General features: G+C 36.1%; 1 protein-coding gene across 1 annotated transcript in view; it reads right to left on the minus strand.

Annotated features, from left to right (window-relative positions):
* ALK (ALK receptor tyrosine kinase) overlaps positions 1 to 25015 on the minus strand; it is a gene marked incomplete at both ends in the record, with an annotated part of 722117 nt that overhangs the window by 465591 nt on the left and 231511 nt on the right. Inside the window, one exon of the mRNA XM_083376785.1 lies at positions 19379 to 19537. Coding sequence (XP_083232911.1) covers positions 19379 to 19537 — 159 coding nt within the window. The remainder of the gene's footprint in view (positions 1 to 19378; positions 19538 to 25015) is intronic.

Here is a 25015-nt window from a genome sequence, read left to right on the forward strand (position 1 = left end):
TCATGACCCTGTCTTTGAAACAAGCCCAGATGACAAATCTTCTACAAAGCTCTGACCCTCAGACTTCGCCTGATTACTCTTTTGCTCACTGTTTTGAACTAGAACACTTTTAAGATCAAACCTGCTAAACTTTAGGGGGAAACTGCTCCCCTTATTGTATGCATGTGGGTTTGCACTAGGTTGTTTACTTACAAGCCTCATTTAGTAAAGTGTGCAACTACCTCTTCATGCACTTCTGTATGCTTGGCCTGGGACAAGAGATGCTGCCTAGGGAGCAATCAAACAAGAGGGGAAGGAGCAAGATTCTGTTAATGAAGCCTTACAATAAAGTAGAATTAGCTCATATGGTCATGTTTCCTATCTGGTTTACCTGGAAAAGCTCACATCTTATGACCACAACTTGGAATTTTACTGCTGGCTTGGGAGTAAAGTATTGGAAACCACCTGTGAAACATGCAATTGACAGTCCCGTGACTGTAGGATGGTATAGCAGTTGTAAAATAAACCCAATGACTACAAAGCATCTGGATCTCGATCATGTGGCCCTAAGGACTAATCATAAAGTCACTTTTTCAGCACTGTCATAAATTTGAATGGTTGCTAAACAGGGCAGTTTTTAAGTAAGGACAACCTGTAAATTACAACAACTGCAAAAACAAATATTGAGACCATGAAATGGTTTAAAAAGTAAAGTGAGGCTATTTTTCAGAATGTATGAAGAAAAATATCAAGGATTATGCAGAGATATGAGTATGCAAATGTACCTAATATTTATAACTAGTAATTACACGTTCTAGATTTTTGGAGGAAAATGCAGTTTCATCCCATTCATCCAAACTAGGAAGGGTGCCATATGGGGCTTGATTCTGAACATATGTGGCCATTCCAGGTAGCTTGAACATTTGACCTCCTGCTTTCTTCTGCTTCCAAGGGGATGCTTTAGAATTGGAGGCCAGTTGTTGTGCAACTCAGCATAATTATATACATAGTGGATTACCAATGATTTATAGCACACATACAGCTAAGTGTGAAATGGGGGGACGGGGGAAGGAAGAAGCATTACAGTTTGTTTTCTGGGATGGGAGGAAGAGAAAGAATGGGAGAAAATTGATTTTGTTTAATAGGCAGGTACTTAGGATGAATGTTGAGGTTCTATTGCAAACAAAATGGAGAGAGCAAAAAAAAAGAATCTGGAATTGCTTTTTGCCTAATTTAGACAAGAAACTTGGGCAAAAATGTACTCCTTCTGAAGAGCACTTCAGAAGCAAGCAGGGATGTGAACAGATATCAAATTATCTGGCACTGGTTGCTGGAAGTGAATATATGGACACTCTAATAACAAAGTCAGACCTTGATTGCATTTTTTCCCTTTAAGAATATAACCTTTCTTCAGCAAAATAACAAGGAATTTTGCATGCATTTCTGACAAGGATGGAAGAAGATTGGACCACAGTTACAGATTTCTGCAATGATACAGATTTCTAGTGTCCATCTACTGTATACTAGTTATTAAAGACAATGGGAACAAGATACCTAGCTTACTTCTCCGTTGAAGGCACACGCATGCACCAAATAAAGTAATAATTGGGTGATATTTATTAGATTTATTAAGGATGCCATATTCCAAGAAGACTCTGAATAGCTTACAAAATATCAAATATTGTATATAATTAAAACACAATGTAACAAAACACAACTGCCTGGACAAAACAGCAACAATAACAGTCAAAAAAATACCACTGAAGAACATAAGTTCTCTATCCCAAACCTACGAGCAGAGTGGATCTTAAAGGTTTTTCCCCACAAGGCTTACAATATCAGGTGTAAAGGATTAGGAACATAGGTTGAGTTGTAGCTCAGAAAGATTTATTATTTATACCTATATATAAGAATCTGGACAGCTAATGATCAGCACTAAATTGGCACTAGATAAGGTTCAATGGAATTCAAGGAGGGCTAGACATGGGTCTTTTATGGCAATGGAAGAACTCTTCTGATGATGTGCTTTATTCTGCCCTCCAGCTCTGCCTGCTCTCTTCCTACAAGGACAGTGATAGGTGTATTGGGGGATGTTATTCCAGAGGGAAGGGACTGCAACAGAGAAGGTACACTTCTCCGGTCCTACAAGATGCCAACATTTAATTGAGAGGACCTGGTGCGCACCCACTCTTCCTGAACTCCAAAAGTGATATTGATGGAGGTTATTAGCAATGTCTTTGCATCCTGGCATCTAAAGATCTCTGGGTCTCTTCACTTTATGTTTGATGCCATGTTCTTTTGGAATATGAATATATACTGCATGCATAAAATTGCTTTTCTGTCTTCAAAGTCAATGTGGCCACATTGAAAATGTTTGTTTACCTTTTCCCATAAGCCATCTCTCTTTCTCCTGTTTTCCATAACAACGTTTCAATAATTAAAATTTTCCTCCTCAAAGGAGGGATCATCCAGTCACTGTAACTCTGTAACTATATGCCTAGAACAATATATTCTATACTGATGGAGGTAAACGAAAATAAGTCATACAAACACTTTTACATTATTTTCCTACATTTTTAAAAATGTCTGGGCTATAGTTTGTGACCTTGACACACTGGTTTTCTTCTTGTAGGGAGCTTAAGAAAAATCTAAAAAGCACTACTTCCCTCCTTTACAGTGTAACCTTGATGGGAGCACTATTGAAAGCTAATTACTTGGGCCATCACACAGTCACCGTCAGTGAGAATGAGATCTCCAAGTTCTAATGGTCTCCATATTCATGGAAAGTACAGCATCAGTTGCAGGAATATATTTTAAGAAACACAATTTGGAATTAGAATTACTGGGATTCCAAACTATCACTGCCAATGGTATTTAATTCGTTTTCATTTAAAAACAACCCCAGATTGTGCTGGCAATCTTCACATTTGCTTATGGACAACACAAATTTATAAATTTTATCGTTTTACTAATCAGTTTTTAAAGAGAAATTCTGGCTTTGTTTTATGAAGCTTATTTAATTATAAAAGACAGAAAGGCAAACAATTAATTTTTAAGGAAGCTTCACTTTCGAAATGGAAGCATCTGGCAACATATTTCATTTGCTAAAACCATTCCTGATTATAGAGTCCAAAGGAATACATTAAAACCAAAATAAACAAAATACTGAAACTATTTTTGCAATGAGAAAATAGACCAGAAACAAGTGATAAAAGCAAGCCTGGGTGGGACATTTTAAGTTTATTATATAGATCATCAAGTTGTGAATTACTGTGATTTTGTTTACGCTGGAACCAAAGGCAGACAAGATTATTCTTTGTTACCCAAAACATGTTGGCTGTATATGGAAAATTCAAAATTGCCTATGCGATAGAATATAAAATTCGAGGCAAAATGATTTTGGAAGAATGACCTGGTACAGCATGCGCAGTCCAGAAATTCTAAAAGCCAGAATTCTAAAACCTCACATCAACAATAAAGCTCTGGCTGTGTCTCTTCTCACAGGAACTATGGGGGTCTCAAGCAATGACGTTTTGTTATACAAGTGTATTACCGGAAATCTATACCTTCTTGATGCCTCTGTTAGATAATTTGCCTTAATTCTCCAATAAAATACTGGCATTTAAGCTATCTATTCATAGCAGAAATAAAGATTCCTAAGATTTAATAGCTAGGGTGTAATACACCAACATTTTAAAACCGGACAACAGTGACAAGTCACAAGAATGTATTAGAAGCTTCAATAGTCAACTACTAATAAATACATTGATATTTGCCATCAAAGAATTATTAGACAGGGTCTTGAACTGTGATATAAATTGCATCAGATTCTATAAATTGAAAAATGCTGAAAATGGAATAATTTACTATTTTACTTATATTTTCAATTAGGCATGCTATTTAAAAATAAAATAAAATAATAAGAGCAACAAATTTATATAGTTATATTCTAGTCCAAGGCTACCCACCAGCAGGCAGATCTGACATGAGATAGCTTAGTATTCAGTACTGCTGGATAACATAAATATTTCACTTTGTGGCTACTAAATTACAACCTAACTACATCTTCCATTTTCCACCCACACTCTGCATTATAAATTATGAGGATGGTGGCAGGGAGGTAGGGTAGAAATTCTGTTGTCTATGGAGATGCTCAATCATCCATATCATGGTTATCCCAAAGGTTATTTTCCAAAAGGCAACTGGATTTTCTTTTTCCTTGAAAACGTTTTGCTTCTCATTCAAGAAGCTGGAGTATTGAAGAAGCTTTTGGAATGAGAAGTGAAACATTTTCAAGGGGGGAAAAAATCAAGAAAGTCCAGTTGCCTTTTGGAAAAGCACCTATTCTTTTGTTTTTCCTGTTCAATCACTTCTGATTCTCTGAGACTACCGGGACTAGTCCCTGCAATTTTCTTGACAAGATTTTTTCAGAATGGTTTGCTATTATCTCCTTTCTAGCAATGAAAGTGATTAGCTCAAGGTCACCCAGCTGGCTTTGTGCCTAAGGTGGGACTAGATTTCACAGTCTACCAGTTTCTATCTTGATACCTTAACCTTAATAGAAGTCTCAAGGGATTCCAAAAAAACAGTTCTACATCCTGCCATTTTAAAAATAGTTTGAAAATATGGTCTCTGCTTTGTGATTTTTGGTTATTCCTAAGAAAAAAATTGCATTATTTTGATTTGTCCTCATTAATGGGTCCTCTACAAAGTCGTCACAGGTTGCCTCATCATGACAGGAATGGGAAGAAAGAAAGCCAGAACCATACACCAAGTTATATAATTCTAACAGGATCAGACAAAGTGTACAGTAATTGTTATTTTAGCTAACCAGCTAAAGCAAGGTGCTAGCTATATTAGCATTGATGCAAGATGCTGGAGACAGATTACCATGTTAGTGACAAAAGTAGAAACATTAGTTCATACTGCACAGGAAAAGGCAATATGAAAGCATCCCTCTAATGGTTAACATCATACAGTACAATATGGTACTTAACATACTACTTAAGAAGAGCTGAAGATTTTTCAGAGTATAAATGAAGATTCATGAAATGGCCATATCAAAGCATTCATGTCATCTAGTTGGTGATGTTGGCATGCAGGAAAAGGTTGCAAAAATGGGAATACAGTAGGAACATGGAACATAAGAAATATGACACTGGAAAGCTGAACACAGTGAAGGATGCAATGAACTCATGTTTTAGGTATCTACAGATTGAAATAGACTGAAATTGGACATTTTCAGTTAGAAGATCATATTGGTTACTGCTCAGGACAAGAAAAACAACAATACTCAGGAATGATATCACAAAAACAGTTATTGGGCACAATACAATCAACAACCAAATAATATCAATTACAGTTTATAAATCATAGATAAATGAGACTTGAGCCCAGACCAAGAAAGTGGCTTACAAAAACACATAGGACAGCACCACCCCTTAATTCAGACTGATGCTAGCCCTATAAAACAGACTAAGACTCTATGCAGACCTAAAGCTATTTATATTAGAAGAGCTATAGGAACAGAATCTTGCCAGTCTGAATGTGCTTTCCTGCCTTTCTCTTTTATCTTCATCAGGTGTTTTCATCTTGTTTTTCTGATTGTTGCCTTGGTAGTGGATCTTTTCTGCCTCTTTCAAGGCCATCCTCTTTACTCACTACAATCAGACAAGTATTAAACTGATCAATTTCAGTCTATCAACAGACAAAAGTTAACACCCAAGCATTGCTGTTTGTAGATATAATCTTGCGCACGTGCCCACCATTTTAGAGGAGAATATTAGGAATTGCTTTGAAGTACTAAATGTCATCTGTTGAGAAACAAAGAAACTGTTGAATGAAAAAGATGAAAGTGAAAAGAGACTGCCAAAACCTCAAAACAAGAAACTAAACTGTATGACATAACAGACAGTGGAAATTGTCAAGAAGAGAGAGAAATTAAAGCTGAGAAGGATAAATATCAAGAAGGAATGCAACAGGCAGCTATGAAAAGAGACAAGAAGCAATATTATGATAATGTCTGTAAAGATATGAATGATGGAAACAGACATGGAAAAAATATGAAAGTTCTCTAAACTCAAGAGGATATTGCAACTTTGAATTGGTGTACTAAGGAGACCAATTGACAGAGTCACAATGATATGATGGGTGGCCATATCAATACTAACTGATTCAGAAAAGAAATATGAAATGAATATATTGAAATTCTGTATAATAGGGATGTCGATATCCAAGAATTGGAGGAGAGGGTAATTCCCAGCTCTGCCGTAACTGCAGAAGCTAGAGTAAATTTATCTACTCTGAAGACACAGTATGTTTCAAGGAAGTGGGATTATAATTGTTCCAATAACAGAGTATTTATTTATAAGTTCCTGTAACTCCACACCATATGTTTCAGTCAAAACATTTTGGCATTATATATCTTGAGTATTGTAGTTAGAGACCAGAATAGTTGTGGTTGGTTTAAACTAGTTTGTTTCTTCCCCATTCAGACTTCAGTTACGCTCACCCATTTGTTCCCTAGGTCAACCATCTTAGACTTTATCTTATTAATATTCAGGAACATACATTTACAATAGAAACTAAACTTATACAATAATCTTCTCTTCCTCTCAAGATATGAGACATCACTAATGTACCATCTGCATAGAGCAGAATGTTTACATGATTAATTTTAATTGTAGAAGAATATAGAGAAATCATAGGAAAAATAACTTATCTAAGATTGTATATCTGAAGAGATGTCAGAACCACCCCTATAAAGATGTGATCTTTGCCCCAAAAACATATATTCATCATTCAATATATTCAGCATATATTGAAGCTCTTTACAAATGACATTATAGATAATAAAAACCTTTCACTGCTCTCCAAGGGCAGATGTGACTTACAAAATGTGTGTCACGTAAACATGACTGGAATAGAAATAAAAAAGATATGTCGAGACATCTCAATGCACATATTTAAGTTTGCACCATTGTGGTTAATGCTAAATAATTATGGAAACATTAACACAGAGAGAAAGTATGCAGGAACCAAGAGATAATAAACTCAGCTTTCAATAGGGAAGCTCAAGCACTGATGAAATACTCACTGCTTAAAGGCTGCAAGAGAACAATTAGCTAAAAGCGATATATCAAGCTATATGGGTCTGTGTCTTAGAATTCAAAAAAGTCATATCTACCTATACTGAAGAAGTGAGATGTAAAACCATAAAGCTATTAAACCACTTCATTAATTCTGCATATAAGCAACATTTACCTTAAGAGTTTCTAATAAATCTGTTCATTCATAAACACACAAACACATATGTACATTGATACTTACCCGTTGTGCTATACTCTGCAGGTAGGCAGAGTTATGCAAAGTGAAGGAAAAGAGTTAAGAATTCTAAGCCAAATCAATAAAAGCATGAGGTAAGCAAAAATATATGAAAGAAATGCCTTAGTGTTTTTTGCTTATTGTTACTTTTTATGCTGTTTGTACATTTTCTAATCATGGTTTTTATAGACAGTTGGAGGGCAACATATTTTTACCTATGGTTTTGTTTCTTATAAATTTAATTATATGGTATATAAACTTATGTATTAAATAAATACATTATCATATTTCAGAAAAGGCAAATAAACTCAAGTAAGTACATCTTGCAATATTCTACAGCCATATATGCTCAGTAAATAGTCTGTCAATGCCATTGCATAGATTAAAGGCATATGTCATTGTCATTATTTTTCTTGTCTTCCTATTCAGGGTTTCTACATCAGACTGATCAAGTCTGTACTTATCAAAGACTCTAGGTGGGTAGGAATGTTGCAACCATACCAGACAGTTAAAGAAACAAAAATGGCATTAGAAGAATATCTGAAGAACAGCAAAGATGCACTGAATCTATCAGACCAAGAAGCCTTACGTAATACCAAAGAGACTAAACTAGCTTATAAGGAATACCAAATGAAGAAGAGAAAAGAGACAAAGAGGTATATATAGGTAAGATCACAAAATCAACAAAGTAATAGATAATGAAGACGATAAGGTGCTCTGTAACTATAAGTTTAAAATAGATAAGCATCTGGCACATAACACTTAACAATTGTTGATAAGAAAGAAAGAAAAAGTCTGAATATGGAACATTGTAGTACCTGGAGAGAGCAGAATGGAAGAGAAAGAACTGGAAAAATATCACAAATACCAAACCCTGCAAAATAGAAGTTGAACGACTGTGGCAAAAGATAGTACGAATTGTAATAGGCACCTTAGGTGGATTCATAAAATTCTTAAAATTTGCATTGACAAAATCACCACCAATCAATTATAAATGGCAGCTTTACTTGGAATAGCTTACATTCTGTGGTGATATCTTTAATATTATTAAACAACAATACCCCCTTCTAAGGCCCTTGGACAAAAATGCCAAACCCTGTCCAAATATCTAGCTGACTGTGTGAACCATAAAAATTAAGAAGGAAGTATAATTTTGCTTACATCAAGCCTTTAATTGCGTGGAACAGCAACTTGCAACCTTGGCAGCTTTCAGATGCATTTGTGGTAGCTGAGAATTCTAGGAGTTGGAGCCCATGCATCTAAAAGTTTACAGGGTTGACAAATACTGTCATAGATCATACATGAATGTGCATGATATTAAATAATTAATTTCACTTTTGAGGAAACCTTAAAAAAAGTTACAGTAAGAACAAAATGTGGAGAAACAGAGAGGTGCAGAGTAAGAAAAAGAATGAAACAAGAATGAATATGATCCCCATATTTATTCAATTTATACAACAAATATAAGAAAGACAGAACTAGTTGGAATAAAAATAAGAGGCCAAAATACTAACAGTTCGAGAAGTGCTATTAGAAGGATTTAGAATAGTTAACGATGAAAATAAAAATGGAAAGTGAAAAATCTGGCTGCATGTTAAATACCAAGAAGAATTAAATAATGCCAGCCAGAATGCTTAGTGCATTAAAAGTTGATTGTAAAGAGATAAAACATGAAGAGTGTACTGGAGAAGTAGCTTCATTCTAGCAAGGAAGGCAAAGACAAAATTAGACAAAATTATGATTGATATTCCTGTGACAGAATCATTAACGCAAAGCTGTACAGCTGTGAAAAGACCAGGGAAAAGAAAGTAGATGGGACCAGAATTGTTTATTAAGAGCAAGAATTTTTACTCTTGGTAATCAATCTTGGAGCAAAAAAAAAATCTGACTTCTCTCTCAAAGCAATGATCATCAAGCAGAAATTTACATTTTTGATGTGATCTGAGTAGATGATGAACTAGAAACAATGATTTTGCTGGCAAACATAAAGAGGGGTAAGGTAAGAGGGGGACATCAAAGAAGTTGCAGATTTAGCCTTGAAGCTCAGTGACATTTTTAAATGGGGAGCATTTGTTTATGAATTCACCAGAATCAAGCCTACTTCAGTGGCATATAACCATTTATTTATTTAGTATATTAGTACTCTATTGCTGAACAAAACATATTTACTTTTCACTTTCATTGTATAAATTATTGTGCACCAAAATTTGGGTTTAAATATATTCGTTTGGGGAGAAATAAATATAATAAAGTTCCATTTCTTTTTCAAAATAACAAAATAATTTGTCCATAAGACCAGAGGTACACCTATCTCATTTTAGCTCACATTCTACAAAGCTAAGACATTGAAAGTTAAAATTGATGCTTGAATACATACACCCATAATTAGCAATGATACCATGTGAAATTAAAAACTGTGTTTGCTTACAGCTAAGTCTCCACCCACAAACATTTTTTCTTGAATTTTCAGATCCATGTCTAACTGGAAAAGAAGCGTCAGAGATCAAGAAAGATATTCAAAATTGTTATGGTTCTACAAATCATTAGAGCTTTTTGTGTGACATTATACAATGTCATTGTTGATCATGGACTTAACTTCTTAAAAGTACCAATCTTAGTTTCTAATTACTTGGTTGACTTATAATCTTTACTCTGATCCATAAATTCATATTTTTTTAACCAATGAATCATTCTGTTATTTAGTGCAATCATCACAATCTAATCCCAGTGAATGAAATGAATAACTCACCAGAGCAGACTGATTTAACAATGTCAAATGAATAAAACTGGAGTTTGGCCCTCTGCCTAAATATAACTCCAATTAGTTCCTGCTTTATTAAACAAGACCAGCCAGTGCTATTTCTAAAACATAATTGCCATGATAATTATAGCCCTTAAGATCCCATGAAAACGATGCAGAACACCACATGCAATTCATGAATTAAAACAAAATATAATATAAAGTTTTCCAAAGAGACCCATGCATATGCCTTGATTATGCTAAAACAGTTTGTTTTGTCATTAGCTGCAGACCCTCTTGTGGGTCACTTTAACTACATTAAAGCTAATGGGATCATTTTCTGCTCTTAAAAAAAATTAAAGCCCAAAATTGAATGTTGGGATGGTTTTGCCTCCTATTTTCTTAAATTAGAAAGCTCTTGCCTGATGATGTCAACTCTTGAAACTTCCCAGTTCCCCTGAGGATATTTTAACAGCAAGAATTTTATAACCATACTATGGTTTCAAAATGCATTTCATATTTATCTTTCTATATAGGCTGTAAAACAATTACTTAGTAGCAATATATCTCTTATAGTGGCTTAAAAGTAGCATATTTCCTTGCTAACTTTCATGTAGGTATCAGAATATTAAGAAATTCATGTTTTGTGTTCCATTTTTCATAGCTAATAGATAGCATGGAATGTAAGGAATTTTGTAATGCCCATTACTCTAACTTTGATGTGAAAGTCTTCAGTGAAATCTGAACTGTATACAGGATAATGCACCGTGATGAAGATAAGAACCATGATTGTGTTCGTGTGCACATATTTGTAGGCCTATGTAGGCCCTGCTAAAATTGCTAGCTTGATATTTATGGTTACTTGATTCCAGTTCTCATGTGTATTATATGGAAGAGACACTGCCAAGGCAATGGTCAGATAAAAGGGACCTAAGACTGGCCCAAGAAAGTAATTTGAGAAAGCATTTCAGAGAGTCTTTTCCCTAGTGCATATGAAGATAAAGAGAAGGAGGGGCAAGCACACCCAGACTTGCAAATTCTGTTATTATAGCTATTACAGCAAAAGAAGTACTGATTTACAAGGCATTGGTTTCTTGTCTGGTCTACCTAAAAGGACTGACGGTTCCCCAACCTATCACTTTGATGAAATCTGGGAACCCCCTTTGGGGATCATTAGGCAGTGGAATATTTCAGCAGTACAGGATCATCTGCCTCAACTACAGGAATAATGTTTCTATCAACAAATGGAAGTAAGCATAAGAAGCCACTGCATCAGGCTTTTAGTATAAGATCTATGGATTCATCGCATAGTATTCAAGAGGAGACTTGGGGACCAATGTAACTGGAGAGTAGTGCACTGTATGGTTTCAGGATTAAGAGCATTACAAAAGTTTTCAGTTCCCAACATTTAATTTAATTTAATTTATTAATATTTCTATACCGCCCTTCTCCCTGAGGACTCAGGGCGGTGTACAGGGCAAGAATAAAACACAGAAATGTACAAAAATTAAAAGATAATTAAATGCATGCCCGATTAAAATACAATAGATACATAGTAAAAACCCCAATAAAAATGATAAAAAACCCCACCAATCCCCCCTCAGGCCAGGCCGGCTTGCTCGAACAAGTATGTTTTCAGATCGCGGCGAAATCGCATCTTTTCACTGTTGTCAAACTTTCACCGAACTTGTCCTGAGCAGAATTCCTCTGCTCAACCAATAGACAGAGAATCTGAACTTTTAAGTCCTGGTATTGGTAGGAATTCTGCAATGCTTATATTTCAGTTTTTATGAAAAGAATTTCTATGGAAAAATATTTTATTAAACTAAGGGATGTATAATTATTAGACGTGAAATTTCTCCTCCTCCCCTTTAATCATCTTAGATGGGCTCTAGGCTTTAACCTCAAATGTGTACTTACTCACAACACTTTTAACATTGCTAATTTTCACTGAATTCTGCAAGATAAGTTTACAAGACTACAATTTTTAAATATAGTTGAGACTGAATAAAACTTATCTACACAAAAACTGTGATCTGACTATTATGGCAATTACTGTCTTTTTATAAGAGAAAATAAAAAAGCTGCAGTTTGTGATGCTGATGAGATGAAATGGGGTAAAATATTATTTTGCTTCTAACTTTATTTGTCTCATTGATTGCATGATTTTCTCCTTTAGCAATCCATGGAAACTAATCAAGTGCTTTTATCTTGCATTCTTAAAGCAGCCTACATTTATTTTCACTATGTATTTCATACAAAAATTGTTCAGTTCAGAAGTATTCTACAGTAATCAAGCAACAAAATCTAACAAAAGGAAAGGTAATCAAAATGAGGAATACATTGATGGGGCAAAAAAGACAAAATGTGCATCAAAACATCAGCTTTTTATATCAAAGAATAGAGATGGACTTAAAAGAATTTAGCTGGAGAAGGGAGGAAGGAATGAGAAAGTAGCTCCAGATTATCCTGCCTTGATTTTCTTTGGCATAAGAGCAAAGGACGAGAGAGGGGGGAAAAACAGAAAAACTCTGTTTGGTTTTCAAGTTTATACTATAACCCTAGGGTAATAAAATATAGTTTCTATTGTCTTTGGAGGAGTGTGTCTGTTTTCTTGACCTGGTCTACTTCAAAGGCTAACACCTTGTGTTTTTGCAACTTGTTTCATAATTTGTTCCCCTTGTCTTCTTCATGGATGCCTATGAAATACAGTATATACATGCTAACTGCAGTGTGCACTGTTGTTTGTTGTTAGTTGCGAAGTCATGTCCGACCCATCGTGACCCTATGGACAATGTTCCTCCAGGCTTTCCTGTCCTCTACCATCTTCTGGAGTCCATTTAAGCTCATGCCTACTGCTTCAGTGACAGTGTGCAGTGCAGTGTGCACTACTATACATTATCTATGATAAAGAAATATTTTCTTTTTGGAGGATAATGATTGAGAACAAATACTACATTAATAATGTTTGAAGTGTTCTAACTGATTGAGTTAATGCCCCTAAAAAACCTCAACAACAAATATTTTATCTGTGCTACTCTGTGATTACATCAGTACTTTCCTTTAAAAAGTCAAATGCGCTGTTCTGATGTTAACACTTCAGCTGTATCCCTATTGAGACATCAAATATCCTTTCATCTTTCTTTCAGATAATCTGCATCTCCATATTTCTCTCTGGGTAGCTTTTTTCCCCCTTTCTTTTTTTACTGTGCTGATAAAAGTTATATACATCCACAATGATATACAGCTGGAAGAATTGTTCATTTTGAACAGTAGACATTACAGGGTGGAATCCAGTCCCTTATGTTTACAACAAGGTTGAAAAGACTATCTATTCAACTTTTCTCTTTCTGGAAACTTTGACAAGGAACTGAAAGCCATGCTAATTCTATGTATTTCATTCAATTTATTTGTTCTTTTCTGTGGAATGAGAACAAAATGCAGAGAGGATGAAAAATATTTTTTGCATTTCTGAACTTTTTGTGTGAGATAAAAATCAAATCACACACATACTGATGGCACTGGGGTGAGGGGATCTTCAACCTTTACAGCAATTTTAACAACTGTACTACTAGGGGGGAAAAGGAAAACAGTTAAATCAACAAATTTAATTCAAATTACTCAGAGAGCCAGATTGATGTAGTGGTTGAAGCATCAGGCTAAAAACTGCAAGACTGCCAGTTCCATCTTGGCTGAAAGCCAACTGTATAACCTAGTCCACAGGTCTGCAACCTTGACAATTTTAAGACTTGTGGACTTCAGCTCCCAGAATTCCTCAGCCAGAGGAATTCTGGAAGCTGAAGTCCACAAGTCTTAAAGTTGTCAAGGATGCAGACCCCTGGCCTAGTCAATCCCTCTCAGACCTAGGAAAGAGACAACGGCAAGCCACTTTTGAAAACCTTGCCAAGAAAACTGTGAGAACTTGTCCAAGCAGTCTCCAAAAATTGGATACAATTGAACAGGAAAAAATTAATACTGATTAAGTAAATATACTGTATGATATTTGGATCATATTTTTATATCACCCATATTAATGTAAAAAAAAGTGAAGATTTGTAATTTTTTATGGAATTCCTTGTCTTTGTCATAAACTTTTAATGGCCTTTGGGACCATGAAAAAAAAATCACTAAAAGGCTTTTCCAGTCAAAATAATTAATATTGATTGTAAATACACCTAGGTAAATAGGTAGCAATGCTATCTATTGCTTATTTAGATGACTCACCTCTCTTTCCATGTGGAAATGAAAGAATAGTCCTGAGACTGCCATCAAAATGTATGATAACTCTCCAAAATGTGAATACAGACAGGTATATTTTAATCTGGTTCGCTATTTCTCAGTATATTCATGCTAGAAAGCTTCATACTTTTTGTTGCTTATTTTTGTGTGTGTGTGAGAACGTAGCTTGATTTATTCCCTCTGGTTGGGTGAATGTATAATATTTTGTTCAGGATTATCACTTTATTATCCTGTAGGGTTTCCCTCATCACTCTTTGTCAAAAGGATCATAAATTAAAGTCAGTAAGCATTTGCAGTCCAATAAGTCATTGTCTCTGAATGCTAATATTCTCTCTGCTGAGTACATTTCTTTGTGACCTTTATATCTCAGTAGTTATAAAAGAAACAAAAAGGAAACATTTGAACAGCATACCATGCTATTCTTTATATTTTATTTTATTTTCAGATATAGAAGACTAATCTTTACAATCCAAAGGTTAATAGGGCACACACATCCCTCAAGTGAAAGGATAGCCACTGTTTGGAGAAAAAGCTTGAGAAATTATTTCAGTTAGTGAAAATGATAACTCTGATCTGCATACATGGCAGAGGTGGGATGGTAGACAAATTAGTTTGATTTATATTTTAATTACTTAATTATTCATACTTCCCAAGAATACTTAAAATGAAATACACTTTTACAAATTTTATATTGAGGTTTCCAAAATTTTAAAGAAACACACTAACAATGCATAACTAGCTAGCTAACTAGATATTTTATTATTCTACTTTGAGAAAGTGATCACACAAAAACCTAAAGATGTAATCCTTGTACAGTTTGAAAGGTTAAAATCTACAAATCCCACTGGAAGTCAATGCAGCATGTACCAATAGAAAGTAAAGAAAATCTTGATGGAAAATTGCAGGAACCAGTACTTAGGCAAAAGAGACTGCCTAAGTACTTTTTTAAAAAAAATTCAGACCTATAACATTTGGAAATATGCTTCCCCCTTTCCTCATTTTATCACCATGAACCAGGAAGGGGTTTGTCTGATAAGTTTTCACAAGCTATTTTCTTGGCCCGCCTTTAACTGACTGTTGCCTTGGGACTGAGTCTTCTTCCTGTCCTTCAAGGCCCTTCCCTATGTCCTCTACAGATGTTACATGGATGCACAGTCTTTGTTTAGTGATCACAATTAGGACTAACTTGGTCATTAAGTAAAGTGGTTGCCAAGTGAAAACCGTGACTGTGCTTGTGATCTTACTTCAGCTTTCCTTTTGTTTTATAGACCCATAAAGGTAGTAAATGTGAGGATTGCTCATAAAATTACTTTTTTGTTACTGTTGTAAATGTGAACAGTTACTAAATGAAGCAGTCATTAATGAGGACTGTCTCTAATAACTTTTTCCCCACCAACTCAGTCCCCTGGATTCTAGATGGTACCTTAAGCACTAGAACTAACTGGCTCTCAATATGTCCACAGCTAGCAGACAGACAGCTGGTTCTCAAATGAATAGGAACTCTATCTTGTTTAATTTAAGTACTTTAGTATGTTTGTTCTATTTTTTTAAAAAAAAAATATCTGACCAATGTAAAATTGGAGCGAAGTGAATTTAATGCTCAGAAAAAGAGATGCTAAGCAAAAATAAAACCTGTAGTCTCAATTGCTCCTAGGAAGATTCTTTTTCTTTTTGAAATTCAGTTTTGGAACCAAAGGAAACCATCTATAATTTCTCTCAATATATTTACAATGGTAAAAGGTATGTTTTACCATTTGCTTCATAATCACAGAAACCATAATAAAAGTTTCTGGAATTTGTGTGCAGGTATCTAGGTTAACACAGGACATTTTCAATCATCAAACAATTCTGTATAAAATGCTCAGAGATATAAACTAATAAAGACAGCTAGCAGGATAACCATTTGGGAATACAAGATTCAGGACAGCATTAGAAAAGCTAGTACATTAAATATCTGCTAAACCATCAGGAGGCCAAAAAACAATAAGCAAACAAATATTTCTTTCGGGAAATAAGCAAAGTCAACAATTTAGAGTAGATCCAACTAGTCTTAGCACATAGTAGTTCTTTATGGGAAGAAGCTCTGACAAGGGAAGAGATTCCCTGAGACCATGGAATCTTTTTTTCTTTTTGCTTAATCCAGGATCACACATGGGGGCTTGCAGAAATAAACAACCAGTGTATTAGTAACATTACAGATGAATGAATAATTTAAGGGGGACAGTAAATAAGCAACCAATATCCAGAGAAACAAAGCAGAAGTAGAGTTAGTAACTGGTGTATGTATAAGGATCAAATCTACTAAAAAACGTATTTCCCCATTTCCTGGAATGCCAGATATTCAGCTTTTTCATTTTCACTTTCAAGTTGCATATTTATCTATATTTTTATACATAACTTCCTCCAAGGAGTGTAATATATTGAGCATAGCATATTTCCCCTTTCTCCTATTTCATGAAATCTATGAAGAGAATTAGGCTGAAAGAGAAAAACTGGCCCAGAATCAAATGGTATGGTCTGGCATTTGGCTTAATAGCATGCTAGTTTCTTTTACATAAGCAAACCTCATATAGAAAAAAGTAGTGGCAGGTATCAAGAAAGGTATGTACAAATGCACTGGCTCCCTTTACATGGCAACCTGCCATGTCCTAACGATCTTAAGTAGCAGCAGACCAAAGGAGCACTTCCCAATTGATTTTCCTCAACCTTCTAGTGGCCTTTGATGCAGTAGCTCATTAATTTTATTGAGACAAGTGAAAGAGATACAAGATCCAGTGCAATCCTTATTACTGGAAATAATTTACTCACTATGGTTGGAAGACCCACAAAAGATTGTTCTCCTAGGCATAAATGCTGAAAGTTGAGATATAGAAGTCCTTTAGAAAGAGTTTAGGTGCATGTGTTATTTAATGGCATTTTAGTCTCCCTCCCTTTCTTCCTTTTGAAGATTACTGACAATTAATTAAGAAGAGTCACTACTTAGTCATTTTTAATTCATCCCACTATAAAAGTCCACTCTGCAGTCTGAAGAGGTTGTCTTTAGCATCTCTTATCAGATATGCATTCAGAACTGAACAGGTACAAATTAAGACCCAAGAAAATACTGTTCAGAATAATCTTTTTTGTGAAGAAAATATTAAATGTCAAGAAAGAAACAGCCCTCCTATTATTATTATTTTTGCTCCAGGAATTATATCCTGGAAATGTAAATAACCCTTTCTAATAGAATTTTAATTATAGATACTGCTTGATTCATTGACAGTGACTATCTTGTAAGTCACCCAGTTGCAACCTACAATGTTTTCGCAGGATAGCTCCATGCCCTACTTACTTACATCTTTTATGCACAATGTATGAATAAAATTTAAATGGGAGGCATCTAATTGGAATCACATTTCCAGGAAGTAAGAAGTAGGGGTGAAAATTGCAGTGTTTAATAATCCCATATTAAAGCAGACCACACATAAAGGCTCTCTGCCAAATAATTGCAATAAAAATGATTTTAAATTGAATAAGAAGTCATAGGTGAAAGAACAAAAAATCCAAGTTATCTTTAAAACATGTGAAAGGAAAGAGCTAATGGTGTATCATAAGACTGATGGTCAGTTGAAGGAACTCTGTCAGGGTTTAACTTCACTGGGTAAGAATTATTAATGGTAAACTCTCAGTTTGGTCTGAGTTGCACAAAGCAATTTCAAATAATGTTTCTCTTTTCAGACAATATTTGAAGTCATCATTTCTACTGAAATGTTTACAAGAAGATCCTCCACCAATGAGCTGTAATCCCCCAAATTCTAGCTTTCATTAAAGAAAGAAACAACTACTCTCTAACCTTTATTGAACTGGATAAAATCGTGTTTTTTTGTCTATTTTGTAAAAAAAATCACCCTGATTTCTGTTTTTCATCATAGCTGATGAACAGTTCTAATAACAAAGAAATGTGAAGGATTTTTTTTTGTTTCTCTTGAAGAGAAATAACTGTTTCCTGCATACTAAAATTTAAACAAAACAAAAAAATTCAGAAAATCAAAGGTTTTTGATGTACCGGTAGCTTTGATAAATGATAGGAATCAGGAGGAAAGATTGCTGTTTATAATATTTCTAACTCAGTTTAAAAAAAAAAGAAAAGAAAATGATTTCTTAGTTTTAAAATGTTTTTAAAAAATCATACTGCCAACACATGCCAGGTACATGATTATTATACATTTGTAACAAAAAGCAGAATGGTGGCTGAGGAAGATGAGCATTTCCAGCCCTGAAAAATAATCCAGTCTAATTATTCCAATTTCACAGAGGGGGAAGAATGGCTGAGGACAATATTGCAAGGGAGTTTGTTATTTGTTATTCAGTCTTTAATTCCTGAAGTGATGGCATTCAAGGCCGATAAAAAAAGAAAGAAATCTAATTTATACAGGGCTGGGTAAATGGGATGACAACAACCATGTGGTAGCTCTTCTGTGGTAATTAAGGTGGTGATTAAATTTGGAAGGACCTTGAACACATCCACCATATTCATGATCCCAGAACTGGAATTGTTATGTCATAATTTGGGGCTGATCTGAAATCTTTAAGATGTTTCAGGAGAACAAAAAAGATATCTGATTGATAGCAAAATATTTTTGGGGGGAATTCAAATTTTGATTATTGCAATTATCCTATGAAATCCTGCTTGCTTAACATTGCCATGCTTTGTCTGCAAGATCCCAGCAATAACTTCATTCTCATACAATAATATCAGATTGTTGAGACATTGCTCAAACCCACTTCAAATGCAATAACTGTGGATTAGGTGGATTATCTTATTTAAAATGTCATGGATGAAGCTACAGGCTGTTGTTCTTATTGGTCTTCATTTTAATTTAATTCATTTATTTCACTGTTTAGTCTGTTTTCCATTAAAATTAATTCTACAGGTTTTCAGCAAGCTTTCATAGCAAATGTAATCCATTGACACTAACTTGTGTTGAGAAACAGAACGTAAAGTCATCAACAGCTCTTTATCTTTTCTACCCAAGCAATTAAAATGTTTATCCCATCAAAACCAAAACATTTCCACCATTTTGCTTTGTTTTGCATGTATTATTTTGCTGCTCTTACCTTTGGTAGAATCTGCAGAGTAGTCTCTATCTGGACCATACAGAACATGAAGCTGTGAGAGTTCATCTGCATTTAGTCTCTGCCAGGATCTGTTATGGCCCTCCCTCAGAGGTGGGGAATATTCTAGGTCACAGGGTTTTTCAAAATTGCAATCAAAAACTGGAGGGGGAAAAAGGAAAATGGAAAGAGAACATAAGATTCAGCAAATAATAAGTCAGAACATGTCGTATCTGAAAATGGCAAAGAGACTTTCCTTCTTTCTTTAGATATCCCTTTCTTTCTTTGCTTTTTTTAAAATCATTCTACATTCTGCATTGTATATAGTATTGTTTCATAATGAAACAATACTATATAAACAAAGGTAATGGTTCTTCCCCAAAGATTCCATTTAAGTATCTACTGAGAATGGAAATATTTACTGTATGTTTAATTAGAAGTAAGATTTAGGAAAGGTTCTTCCTTGCTTTTTAAGTGCAAGAGGAGGTGACCAAAAATGTAAGTGCTGAGTGAATACTGGTATAATTTTAATACCCCACTCCTATGAATTTCTTTTCATACTTGTCTTATCCCTCATTGATGTGGCTAATAAAAAGAGTAGCACAAGAAAAAATGTGTAAATCCTCTTCCTTGTGTTTTGTTTTTAATCTTTGTTTACAATTGTAATTGCTATTAATCAGTTTTACAAAAAAAATTTATAGTAGATTTTATTGTACTCGTCTCAGAGATGGGTATCAGATGGGTTGCCACATTAATATAACAAATAAATAAAAAAGCAGAGCAACAGATAAAAGAATATGTGGGACAAAGTCATTTTAATGCAGAATCCTAGTGCTTTTATTCAAGACGACTGTTAGATACTGGGTTCGTTGCTTGATTGACAAGATGAGGCAAGTCAGCAAAGATCATTGTTTATTTGGTTGCAGGAACTGAACTGAGAAACACGGCTGCAAATGCAGCAATTTATACCCTGGCCTCTGGGCAGCGGCCAATAGGTTTAAAGAAACCTATCACCACCATAGAGGCAGCCAATGGTGGCGCTGGAGACGGGTTGTCTGAGGAGACGGGAGCCGTTAGCCACCTTTCCTGCTTGAGCAACCTTCCAGCAATTAACCCCACGTGATATTCCTTAGCAAGATAAAGCCCAATATATTACACCCTTCCCCCCTGGAATGTACACACATTATCACAACAAAAGAGAATTATTACAGCAATTACAAGTTTTTCAGAGATACAAAAGTAATATGCAATGTACACATTTTTCTATACTGGCTAATACACAGACTCTCCTGGCTAGCAGCACATCAATGACACATACAACATTATAGCTCAGTTATTTCGGAACACCTGGGAGAGTCAGGCACTCCCTGGCCTAACAGCTTGCCCACTGGGCTAGGTAGCCCAGGGTCCATAAGTTCAAATGAGTCAGGCTGACTCGGAATTCTCTGGCCGGTCCTTTAAGTTCGGCCCACCCCAGACTCCAATCGCTCCACAGAGTTAGCACAGCAGCTGTAGTGTTCTGGTTGGCTTTCTCCGTCAGGGGCCCCATGTTGCACTCCTGGGATTTGCCCCCTTATGGCCATCTCCCTGTTGCTCTGACTGCTTGGCACCTCAGAGCCTATGGATTTATCGGCCTGGCTGCCGGTTTGCGGTCTATGGATGGGACCTGGGATGAAGTCCTTGCTTTGTGGCCTTTCTGGAAAATGCTTTCTAAGCTGATCGATATGGCGATGAATGACTTGCCTGCCTTCTAGGCCCACTTCGTATGAGAGAGGGCCCAACATTTTGGTGACTTTCCCTGGCACCCACAAGTTCCCATGCCCATAGTTCCAGGCCCACACCCCGTCGCCAACTTGCAGCCCCCTGGGGGTTTGGGGCGAGAGGCCTCAGCTGCCACCCAGTCTGGGTGCAACCTGTCCAGTTTCGTGATTAGTCGCCTCCCACAGTGCAGCTCTGCTGGGCTTTTTCACATTTCTATGCACGGTGTGGAATGTTGGAAGAGCAAAAAGTCAGCCAGTCTGTGGTGCCAGTCCCCAGTCACTATGCATTTCAATGATTCTTTCATGGTGCACACCATTCGTTCAGCTTGACCATTATTAGATGGGTGAAATGGAGTTGATGTCTCATGCCTAATGAGGTTTGCCCTCAGGAAAGCCTGAAATTCTGCCACAGTAAATTGGGCCCCATTATCGGACATTATGATGTCCGGTAGCCCGTGCATTGCAAAGTGTTTCCTAAGCACCTGGATGGTCCTAGCAGTAGTCATATTTGCAATTGGTATAACTTCCAGCCATTTAGAGTGGTTGTCGACCACTATAAGAAAGAGCTGTCCCTGAAAGGGCCCAGCGAAATCTATATGAATCCTCAACCAGGGTGTGTGTGTCTCCTCTCACCTGTGTGTGGATGGAAGCGTGTGGCATTTCAGGCCTAGATTGCTGGCATGTGTAACATCCATGCACTTGAGCCTCAATGGCATAATAATAATAATAATAATAATAATAATAATAATAATAATAATAATAATAATAATAATAATAATAATAATAATAATAATAATAATAATTTTATTTGTATACCGCCCTTCTCCCGAAGGACTCAGGGCAGGGAACAGGGCAATACATATTAAAAGACAAGAATACAGAAATTAAAAGAGATTAAACAAGGTGCCCCAAAGCTTACAGCAGTAAGTTAAAATACATTAAATGACAATAAAACCCAAACCCATCCCCCATCAGACCAGGCCAGCTTGTTTGAACAAGTAGGTCTTTAGATCGTGTCGGAAGAAGCGAAGGTTGGGCGCCATCCGGAGCTCAACCGGTAAACGGTTCCACAAATCCGGTGCACCCACAGAGAAGGACCTCCCCCTGGGGGCCACCAGACAACATTCTCTGACCGGTGGCACCCTGAGGAGGCCCTCTCTGTGGGAGCGCACAGGGCAGAGTGAAGTTGATGCCGGCAGCAGGTGATCCCTAAGGTACTCAGGACCCATGCCATGTAGGGCTTTAAAGACCATTACCAACACCTTGAATCTCACCCGGAAGACAACTGGGAGCCAATGCAGCTCACGGAGCAGAGGTGTAACATGGGACTATCGGGAGACTCCCAACACAACTCTCGCGGCTGCATTCTGCACCAGTTGGAGCCTCTGAGTGGTCCTCAAGGGCAGCCCCATGTAGAGAGCGTTGCAGTAGTCTAAATGAGAGGTCATGAGCGCATGAGTGACCGTACGCAAGGCATCCCGGTCTAGATAGGGCTGCAACTGGTGCACCAGGTGAACCTGGGCGAAGGCCCCCCTAGTCACAGTTACTATATGGTCTTCTAAAGAAAGCTGTGATATCGGCTTATTTGAAAGATTACTCGCAAGAACGTTATATTTTGGAATGGAGAAAGTGGATTGAGTTTATCCAGAATAAGTATAGGGTTAAGAAGTTTTATTTAGCATTCGAATAAGTCTTCTTTCGAGTTTTTTCTTTTCTTTTCCTATTTTTTTTTATATATATTTAATAATGTTAAGTTTTGTTTGTTCTTATATAAGTTAGAGAGTGATGGATTTTAGAATTTATGGTTGTTAGTATATGGTTGCTTATGATTGCTTTTATATATATATACCTTGTATTTAGCTCTGGGAAGTCCGGGGGGGGGGGAGGGGGGTGGGGGGGAGGGAGGGGAGGGAAGAGGGAGGGGGGAAGGGGGGAGGGAAGGGGGGAGGGAAGAGGTAGGGGGGAGGTAGGGAGGGGAGGGTGGAGGGGGATGGGGGTTTTTAATGGAAAATTGTATTGTAAAACTTTTCAATAAAAAAAAAAAAAAAAAAAAAAAAAAAAAAAAAAAAAGAAAGCTGTGAATCTAGGAGGACTCCCAAGTTGCGGGCCCTATCTACGGGGGGTAATAATTCACCCCCCATAGAAAGAGATGGAATATTCTGAATATCCCGAGATGCTGGTACGCACAGCCACTCAGTCTTGTCAGGGTTGAGTCGAAGTTTAAAGCAACCTATTACTGCCCTAGAAGCAGCCAATGGCGGTGCTGGAGATGGGTTGTCTGAGGAGATGGGAGCCGTTAGCCAGCTTCCCTGCTTGAGCAATCTTCCAGCAATTAACCCCACGTGATATTCCTTAGCAAGACAAAGCCCAATACATTACAAGGACTGTGGTAGGTTTTATTTGAAATGGGGAAGACATTCTCTCTCACTCGCTCACTCTTTGGTGATTTGTTTATGTCTGCTTTCAGTCTTTAGTTAGATCAGGAAATTAAGAGTTTTGGAGCTAGGAGGAGAAAACGTGTCCTTTGATGTTTTCATTGACAGCTATTATTCTAGTTCTTGAAAAAAATAACCCCCCAAATTGAAGTTGACAATAGCTAAACTAAGCAAGACATTTTTTAAACTTCAATTACTTTCCCTATTAAATATCTAATTTCTTTCCAGCCTGTCAACATTTATGATTTTCCTCCACTCTCTTGGAAAACATCATACCTTTTGTTCCTAAAGTTAATGCCACTGTCCTTTCTGTGATCTTATTCAAATAAGACACCAGTATAATGCTAAAGTGAAGCAAATTACTGTTTTTGCATTTTTCCTTCTTCTTTCACATATCCTTTTATTTTCCAGAACTGTGTCATAGTACCTTCTACATACCAGGTGGCCACAAAAAGCAAACCTGTAAGATATATTTAGAAGGCCAAACATCAGCTCCTTTCATACTTCCAGAAATTACATAGGCTGAATATACCTTGTTCCCTCTCCCAATGTTCACGTGCTCATCAGCTATGTACATGTAGCAAGTCTGTATGTCATTTACATTTATTTATTTATTTATTTATTTATTTATTTATTTATTTATTTATTTAATTATTTAATTTTTATACCGCCCTTCTCCTGAATATGCTTTCTCTCTCACTCTTTCTCCTCCCTCTCTCTCTCCGTACAAATGAGGAAGGTTGCAGATTATGTATGAAAATCCTAGTTGCTGAAACATCACCTTTGTGTCCAACAAATTCATTTGCTTCTGTAATACAGTATACAGTTAAGAACAGCAGAGTAATCTTTTTCAAACATACATTCTAATCAGTTCCTAAAAATATTATGTGTCTCCTGTGCATTTCCTCTGTTCTTATTCTGTCTGAAAGTCAATTTATAACAAAATGTATCACGAATCCTCAATGTTTTTTTTTATTTTTGCACCATTTAATTTTTTCTGATCAGAAATTTATTCAACATATTGAGAGATAGCATGATGTATGATTGTATCACATTATTTTATTGATTGAATGACTGCAGGTCTTATAAACTACTCTAATCAAACTGGGTGATTTATATTTCTCCAAACACATGAGTTGGATTAAAAACAAAGAGAACAAATAGACATGATTGATAACATAATAAATCAAATGAAGAATTATGCATCCCAATTTGTGTTAATCATCTACCAAACTGGGATTGACTTTTAGTGACTTCACAGATAAATTTTCTCCAGAACTATCTGTCCACAATCTTCCAATAGTACATCATGTGCTGCTCTAAGTCCATCAGCCTTGCTTCTGGTCATCTTTTCTTTTCTTCAACATCAAAGATTTCTCCAGAGGGCTAGGTCATCACAGAATGTATCTAAAGTGTGATAAATTAAAGAAAAAACAACCACTCTC

This window comes from Vipera ursinii (assembly GCF_947247035.1).
Source record: "Vipera ursinii genome assembly, chromosome: 1".
Taxonomy (NCBI): Eukaryota; Metazoa; Chordata; class Lepidosauria; order Squamata; family Viperidae; genus Vipera; species Vipera ursinii.